Genomic DNA, 9,556 nt, shown 5'->3' on the forward strand with positions numbered 1-9,556 from the left:
AAGTTGTGAAAAATACTTTGTTTAGGACAACATTATATGACTTTGGCATAATAGTTCCTTTTTTCTTGACTATAATGAAAAACTATTTTATCAATATGTCGACGTATATACACACGCATATATACACATACATACACATGTAATCAACGATCATGTATACATACATATACGATGATGAACATATATGTATATATGTATATAAGTACCTACACATGCACGCACACGCGCACACGCACATATATTGTAATACTCAAAATCACGCAAGTAATTAAACAAATTAGTAATATCCCCCTAAATAGAAAGAGATTTAAGTCATTAGTGTGCCAGTATTAGTTCTCGTAGTCGCAATAAGTAGCAACTCTTCATTTTCTGACACAGCGCAGTGATAATGCTCAGTTAGTGCAAGACCCTATCCTCCGTTGTCCCATCCCTTTGTCTCTCCCTTGCATTTACCTGCGGTAAATTTTGTTAACCTCCTCCTGCCCTCCCGCTAACCACACCCAAGCCAGCCAAGCTGATTTAAACCCCAATATTCGTGCTCAAATCTCTTCACTTTCCAGCTAAGCCAACGACTCAATCCCTCCCCCCTGGGTTGGAAATCTAACCATAGTTAAGCTCACTCCCCTTAGCCGCGCCACCAACATAACCAGCGCTCTCTCTTCCCAACAAATGAACAACACCATTACTTCCATTTCTTCTCAAATCATGGAGTCCTCGTCGTCGTCGAAGTCGAAGAGGATAACCTTCTTCTCCGGTCGCCGGTCCGACAGCTTCTTGTTATAGCAAGAGCTTAAACCTTACTTCAATTTTCAGCTCCATCGAATAACTTTCTTTTTTCAAGTAGTAATACATTTTGTTTAGAGATCTTTAATTTTGGTGGAGCAATGGACGAAGATAAAGCCGGTTTAGCACAGAAGTTAATTGAAACGGTCAATGAGATATCGGCGATACCGGAGTACCGGCCAACGGTGAAGAAGCAGTACTGCAATTTAGCTCGGCGGCTGAAGCTGTTGACTCCGATGTTCGAAGAGATTCGTGATAATAAAGAAGTTCTCCCTCAGGACTCGCTTAAAGCCCTGGCTGCTCTAAACCATGCTCTTGATTCCGCTAAGGAGTTGCTCAAATTCGGCTGTGATGGCAGCAAAATCTATCTCGTATGTAGTTGAGTTATTTGTGCTGAATTCCTCAAGATTTAGTCGTTTATTTTTTAACTTTAATTACTTGAAATGTTGTGAATTCTTTTAGTAATTATCTCATCGCTAGATGTGGATTTAAGTTCTTTTTCTTTTCTTTTCTTCTTTTGGGGTGAATCAACCTTGTTATGTTCACGGCGGGGAGACAGGAAATCCAATGGAAGTGGAAAACATGCAAAAGCAAATATAGAATCTGTGCTTTCTTGTTTTTGTGGGAATTGAAGAATTGGAGGTTTTCTTTAAGTGGAACTACAAGATGATGCTTTTTTTGGGACGTGTCCATGATTTTCCGGACCAGATGGAATAGAATCTCTGTAAAGACCTAGAGATTTACTAGCAGTTTTAAAATTTATGCGTCATTTCCGTGTTCCAATAACTGGGGAAACAATACAGGCCATAATTCAAGGGTCTTAGGAGTTAATGCTATTTGATCTGACATTTTATTATTGTGTTTTTTATGATTCATTTTTTTTCTCAAGCGATGGTTTAATATTGTTAAAGTGGTGTAAGTTAGAAGAATTGGAATTCTGAATTTTGCCGGAAAAAAAAAGAGCAAAGGATATCTCTTTTGGGCTATTTAAGGTCCTGTAGAGAGAGGCATGGAAGTATCTAACTATGAATGTGGTTGTCATTTAAAAGTGATTGGCTTTACTTTTTATCTACCAAAATGTTAGTATATGACTGTGCTGGAAGGATTTGTTGATTGGATATATACTGCAATATTCATTCAGTTCAGCGTCTTTTTTTTTGTTTGGAGGAAATGATATGTTTCGTGCAGTTTTATCAGCTTTAACTTGACATCACTGGTCTAAACAGAATACTGCAGCTGATGTTGAATTTTCTCTGCTGACTTCCTTTATATCCCTAAAATTTTTTGTTTCCTTTTCATTTTTCTTTTTACCTTTAATCTGTTCGAGTTGTAGTCGAAGATGAGATGGTTTTATCTGCGATATTTGGTGTCTTTTGAGAACAGATACACATGTCCATTGATCCCATGATACAACCCTGCCTCCCTCACTTTTACTATATGTAAGATGGACGACAGAAGGTGTTTGGAACTTGCTCCATGCGTGCCCAGCTTTTTTGGCAGTAGGGTGCTGCTAAATGTAAACAAATGAGGGGAAGAAATCTGTATATCAGGCTTGTTGATTCGAGAACACAATATTGGGGGAAAAAAAACTGAAAGGGGGTGCCTGTGGCTTGGAGCTGAATTATCACACTTATAGTAACCCTGCTTTGTCATCATAGAAATAAACACACACACTCATAAACGCACCCACAGAGAGAGAGAGAGAGAGAGAGAGAGAGAGATAAACATCAATGGCGATGCCAAATATTACAAAAGCCAGTTGCATCCTTAACCTTTTATCAGGTATCAGAAGAAACTATGGGGTCAAATTTTGCATAGAGGCAATAAAGGATTAGTGGCTACCTAAAATTGGATATTAAAAATCTATGGGTGTGTTTTTGTATCAATACCAATGGCCATTTCCTTGAAGAAGTATGTTACAGGGTCTGAATTAGAAACTCATATACAACTTTTCTGTCTTGAAATTAATACTTTAAATTGGACAACACATTTTGGCCTAGTATGTTGTTCAAGTGGCTAAATTCGTGCTTGGAACATGTGATGCATTAATTTTAGCAGTTATTTACAATGCATTTGTCCTGATTTACCATTGGCAACACGCCCCTACTATTTTTTCCCCCCCAGTACCATGCTGCCGGGGTTTTGCTAAATGAATGTTCATTTTACATGTAGATATGCCTGGTTGCTTTAGTATAGAACTCTACGGATATAAGAGGCACAAGGGAAGGAAAAATGCTTAATGTTGAATATTGAACTCATTGAATGATGTCTTTGACGTTTTTTGGTACTCTTGGGTTGTAATGTTGCCAAATAATTGACTTTACAGCTTTTAGGTAGTGGATTTGGGGTTTAACTGTTTATTTTTCCATTTTCTATGACGTTTTCATACATTTCATGTTGTAGGAAGATGTGATAACTACCTCTGTATGCAAAAATTTGTGGGTTTTTTTTTCCAATTGTCAAGATCAATTGGAACTCTTAATGTATCATTTTCTTAAAACTGCAAAATACTTCGAGTACCATATTTAGATCAGCTACGGCTTGTTTGGTAACACTGCACTCCGAAGGGCATTCACAAGGTTTTGTGATAGTAACTTTGTAATGTTCATTCAGCGCTCATAATTTGTATCTTATGGCAGAGTTCAGAACTGTAAGCAAAGTGGGTTGTTCTTTGCTTGCAGGTGTTAGAGAGGGATGAAATCATGAAAAGGTTTCAAGAAGTTACAGCGCAGTTGGAACAAGCTCTAAGTGGAATCTCTTTTGAAATCCTTGACATATCTGATGAAGTTAAAGAACAGGTATGGCGTATATGCCTCTGCTGCAATTTTGTGCAGATGGAATATCTTTGGATTTAAATGCATTCCTTTACTTTCTCTCAATTTGAAGAAGTTTCAGATAAAAATGTCTGTCTTACCTGTTCAGCAATATTGAGATGCGTTCTACCGTCTATAGCCCAATATGTTACATGTACTTACTTGGTCCATCATTATCTTACCAGCTAGGTCTATGAGTACCTCCTATGAGTTAAGTTCATGATGGTTCACAACATAAGTGGAACAACATCATGATCTCAATTAGCTTTGTTATCACAATTTGCAAAAGGAGTTGAAGATTTCCCGAGAAAATAATTCAGATAACAACTTTTCTGTTTGCAGGTTGAGCTTGTTCTTTCTCAGTTCAGAAGAGCAAAAGGAAGGATTGACTCCCCCGATATTGAGCTGTATGAAGATCTATTGTCTCTTTACAGCAGGAGTAATGACTCTTCTGCAGATCCAACTGTCCTAAGGACATTGGTAGAAAAGCTACACCTAACTGGAATATCAGACCTTACTCAAGAGTCACTGGCTTTGCATGAAATGGTTGCTGCCACTGGCGGGGATCCTGAGGAGAGTATAGAGAAGATGTCAATGGTATTGAAGAAAATTAAGGATTTTGTGCAGACAGAGAATCCAGATAGTGACCTACCTTCAAGTTGCAGTGCACAACTATCCTCAGAAGGGAATCATAAATCTCCTTTCATACCTGATGATTTTCGTTGTCCTATATCCCTAGAGTTGATGAGGGATCCTGTCATTGTCTCCACAGGGCAGGTGTGCCAACTAACTTCCCTTTTTTAATGCTTGTCATTTAAGGTGTTCTGTTACTTTAGCATTTGTCAGTGCATATGGTTTTTGCACACGATAGCTTCTCTTCTGTTTCCCTTTTTAGGTGTCCAAAATTCCATACTAGTGTAGCCTTTTTGTTTCCATTCCCACTAAATTTTCTGCAAACGTTTAACTAAGTGTGAAATGCAGTTATGTGGGCTTATCTGCTTTGGTGATAAATGCATTTGTAGAATTGAACATGTGCAGTTGCATGTGTGATGTATTCTATATGTTTGTAGCTTTGAACTGAGAACCAGGAACAAAAGTGTGCATTGTCAACAAAGGTATTTTGAATTTTTAACTGTCTAATTAAATGTACTGAGGCTTGCCATTTTTGTCCATAATAGTCGCATTTAGAATTAATTATAAGCAGTTCCATTTCTGATGTATTCTACGTATTTCTGGCTTTCAAATGAGAATGGGGAACACAAGTATGTGCACATTGTTGACAACGGGTTTTTTGGATATTGATCTAATTTCTGTCCAGGCTAATAAACAACCATTTTTGGTCTGTTAAAAGCAATTAACTTGGCAGCATTTTTGAACAGACTCCCAAACATCTAAAATGCTCCATAGCTTTTGTGTTAAATTATCATCCCAAGTTTTTAATTTATTACTGGTTCTCTACCCTTTTTGTGGTTGAGACTAATTTTTTAACTGCTGACGAGTTTCTTAGAGAGTATTTATTTCCTGCTCATTAATGACCTGGAATTTCCTGTTGCTATAGTTTAACAAGTTATAATCTGTTTCTACTGTAGACCTATGAGCGTTCCTGCATTGAGAAATGGCTAGAAGCGGGTCATGGCACTTGTCCCAAGACTCGACAAGCCCTTACTAGCACTGCTGTAACACCTAACTACGTCTTACGTAGCCTTATAGCACAGTGGTGTGAGGCAAATGGGATTGAACCACCAAAACGACCTGGCAGTTCTCAGCCAAATAAGACGACATCTGCATGCTTTCCTGCTGACCGCACTAAAATAGATGTCCTTCTCCATAAGCTCACATCTGGCAACCCAGAAGACCAGCGATCAGCTGCTGGTGAAATCCGGCTTCTTGCCAAGCGCAATGCTGATAATCGTGTTGCAATTGCTGAAGTGGGTGCGATTCCATTGCTGGTTAGCCTTTTGTCAACACCGGATTCCCGCACTCAGGAGCATGCTGTTACTGCACTTCTTAACCTCTCCATATGCGAGGATAACAAGGGGAGAATCATTAATTCAGGGGCAGTGCCAGGTATAGTTCATGTGCTGAAGAAAGGAAGCATGGAAGCACGTGAAAATGCAGCAGCTACCCTGTTTAGTCTCTCAGTTGTGGATGAAAATAAGGTCACAATTGGTACTTCTGGAGCTATCCCACCTCTCGTAATGCTTTTAAGTGAAGGAACCCAGAGGGGAAAGAAGGATGCTGCAACAGCTCTGTTCAACTTGTGCATATATCAGGGTAACAAGGGAAAGGCGGTGAGGGCTGGAGTTGTGCCCACATTGATGCGTCTGCTTACAGAACCTCAGGGTGGTATGGTAGATGAGGCACTAGCTATATTGGCAATATTGGCTAGCCATCCTGAAGGGAAGGCAGCCATTGGAGCTGCAGAGGCAGTGCCTGTTTTAGTAGATGTTATTGGAAATGGTTCCCCAAGGAACAAAGAAAATGCTGCTGCAGTATTGGTGCACCTTTGTTCGGGAGACCAACAGCATCTGGTGGAGGCCCAGGAACTTGGAGTGATGGGTTATTTGCTTGATTTGGCACAAAATGGCACTGAAAGGGGCAGGCGCAAGGCTACCCAGTTACTTGAGCGAATGAATAGATATGTAGAGCAGCAAAAGCAGGCCCAGTCACAAGCCGAGGTTCAAACGCAAACTCAGAACCAGGTGCCACGGCCGCCTGCGTTTGGCGATGCTGTTGATAGTTGAGAACCTCTTTTTTGGCTTTGGTTCTTCAAAAAAGTATTCAGGGGCATTTTAATTAATTAAGTGGAGACAGGTGGAAGATCACCCTCTCCATTTCTCAAGTTATTCGTTGCGTTGCGTGGAGTTGAGGATTATACTTCTAGAGAATGACCATGACATGAGAAAGATAACGACCATGGCATGAGGAAGATAACGACCATGGCAAAGGAATGTCTTCTGTACCAATGTAACCTGTAAAATTTGTAATCATCCTCGGTTTTTTATAGAAGGAGATGCTTTTCTCTATAGAAAATTTGCTTCTGCTGGCAACTGTAGCGGAGCTTCAAAAGAGAATCATTTGAGATGAAAGGTGCAATACAGATTATTCCTTTTTATGAGCTTTGGCACAGCTGGATGATTTCTACCTTGTTTAGAATCAGGAATAGTAGTGTTCATTCATCAACTTAATCGTGGTTCTTGATCCGTTGGATATCCTTTTCATTTAAGAAAGATCTGGGAGACTTATGACAACAGGTGCCTAATTGCGTACAATTCCTTCCATGAGATTCTGCTAATAAACTGCCTAACTTTGATAAGCGACTTGATCGTCTCCTAATTAAACAAGCTACTCGCCTCAAACGCTCTGTGGCCCCACCAGCTCCAACTCCTGTCCTCGAATATTAATTGGAATACTAATTGGATATGGGTTTGTCCATTGGATGTGCACTGGATAATCGTTAACACGCTTAAAATTTACCTAATTTATATATATGTATATATACTTAATTAATGATTTATTTTTCCTAATTAATTTTACATTTCAAAAAATATGACAGTTGAGATAGACAGATTCGTTGGATATATCTATGACCGCCCCAAAACGAAAGTACTTCATACCAGCCACAAAGATGAGATTGGGTACGTGGCTTCAAATAATTATTCAACTTCTTAGTCCTTTTTTGCTTGGGTTTCTAACATATCTACTCTCACGAGAAAAGTCCGCATGCTTTATCAATAGAAATTAACATGAATATAAATCCACACTGCGGACTTAACATAAAAAATTAATGGAAAATTAACATGAATAGTCCTTTATGTATCATATTTGTAGTTATTTAGTCCCCCACTTACAAAATATTGCTAATTCATTCCTCACATATACAAATCGCATGATTACAATTTCAAGGGCAAAAAAATGTATAACATACTCATAATTTATCATTACTATTTTTATTTTTATTTTTTTTTCTTTTCCTCATTTGTTTCTTTTTTGATTTAAATCTAATTGGTGCTCGGTCTTCTTTATTGCTGTTATTAACTAAGATGACATTGAGTTTAAATATGTTTGGAACAATTTGTGAATTTCATTATTATTTGTATATAATAGAGGATTTGTACACTAATTATTTTTCTTTTATTTTCTTAAAAGAAAGGTGTCGTTAGTCATTCAATTATAATAGTGCTTAAACAAACATATTGAAGTTTGGTGTTTTTGTGTGGGATTGGGTATGTGATGTCTATTTTGCCCTTGAAATTTTTATCCTTTAGCAGTCATATAAAAAGTCGTGTGAAATGGGGGTTTAGGAATAAATTAGTGTAATTTGCTTATTTGAGGGACTAATTTGCATCATGTTGAAAGTAGGGAGCTAATAACTACAAATGTAATATATAAGGGATTATTTGATAAACTAGAGGAGCTAACAAAATAATAAAACTTCTGAAACACCACTCAAGAACGAAAATTTTCAAATTTGATAAACATCTAATCATTCAATTTACAAAAAGAATCAAAGCATAGTACCTTAACACACAAAAAAAAAAAAAAAAAAGATGAATTTGCCCTTCTCTCTCTACGAATGCGATAGACATTTATTTAGAGCCCAACAATAATATCAGAAAAAAAAATAAAAACTTTACCCTCCCAGTGTGGAAAAGATTAAAACACAAAATTGAAACAATAATAATCTCTTGCCTTAAACTGTTTTTTCAGTTTATGATAATCCTAAAAATCTTGAAGACCTAGCAAGTATCGGATGGAAGCAACAGTATTGCCTTTGTGTGCTTCTGCAAAACTCTTATGAGCATTCTTCGTGTCTTGCCCCAGTTCATTGACAAGTGCATCCACATAATTAATCAGGAATTAATCTCCACACCAACTAATTAATTGGTTCATCATTCTTTCTCTTGGCTCCAAATTCAGCATTTTTAGAGGCTTTAATTTTGGCAATGGCCTCCTTGGAGACGAGTCGAACTGGACCACCAATCTTCGAGAGGATCAGTAAGCTAAGCTTATTGAGGTCCTGCTGTGCATGTCCTTTTTCTCCTTTAGTCTCCTAGTCTTTCAAACGCTTTTGCTTTCCTAATTAACGTCCTTTTTCTTCCTTTACTTCTATATATTAGCAGGTCTAGTACTAGTTTTTTTGAGTATTTACAAGGCCCGTGTAGAAAGTAGTCAGGGATTGGAAGCCCTGAACTTGAACTCCAGAAACAGGAGATGATAACGAACAACGTTTTGCTGCACGGCTGCACGTAATTTGTTTCGAATTTTAGCAGCTTCTTCTCAATCGGTTTCCATTTAAGTTATTTTCGGTAAGAGGTTCTCTTTAATACTTTTTTCCAATCAATACGTTACTTAACTCTGGCTTTGCCGATTTCAACTAATCATATATCTTAGGTAACAATCCTTTTCCTATTCCATTTGTTTGCCCTTTAAAGCTGACATAAAATCTTGGAATTGATGATATATACTAATTGACTGGGAAAGGTTTTTCAAACTTACATGATTATTTTGAAGTTTTTTTTTTTTCTACATAACTTGATGCAAAATTTGACATGATTATTTTGGAGTTTTTTTTTTTTCTAAATAATTTCATGCAAAATTTGATGATTCGATCGATGCTCGAATCACTGGACTTTTGATACTTTGAGCCTTAGAATTACATGTCAATGTCAGTTCTTTTAGCTTTAACAAACCCTTACTTCCCGTGTTAGAAGTCAAAAACTCAATGGTGGGATATACTATTTGTAATCAAGAATTATTCTCCCATATGTTTAAGCAACCGTAAACACAACCCAACTCCTAGATTCAGCATAACTTATTTGCTAAATAGTTACATGTACAACTCCTTGAACTGAGGATGGTGGCCTGTAATTGCCCCTACATGCCATTGCATTGTACCTTAATTTGAAGAATGACATAGCCAATGAATCTTAACTTTGCACAAATCATGGGGGCGGTCT

At 37.6% G+C, this 9,556-nt stretch overlaps 1 protein-coding gene across 1 annotated transcript; it reads left to right on the forward strand.

Annotated features, from left to right (window-relative positions):
* Positions 1-621: 621 nt before the first annotated feature.
* LOC113762056 (U-box domain-containing protein 13-like) lies at positions 622-6,725 on the forward strand. Its single transcript, XM_027305306.1, has 4 exons — positions 622-1,154; positions 3,465-3,581; positions 3,939-4,373; positions 5,186-6,725. The coding sequence occupies exons 1-4, from the start codon at positions 885-887 to the stop codon at positions 6,338-6,340; spliced, it is 1,977 nt and encodes a 658-aa protein (XP_027161107.1). The 5' UTR covers positions 622-884; the 3' UTR covers positions 6,341-6,725.
* The last annotated feature ends 2,831 nt before the right edge of the window (positions 6,726-9,556 follow it).

This window comes from Coffea eugenioides, chromosome 1, assembly GCF_003713205.1.
Source record: "Coffea eugenioides isolate CCC68of chromosome 1, Ceug_1.0, whole genome shotgun sequence".
Taxonomy (NCBI): Eukaryota; Viridiplantae; Streptophyta; class Magnoliopsida; order Gentianales; family Rubiaceae; genus Coffea; species Coffea eugenioides.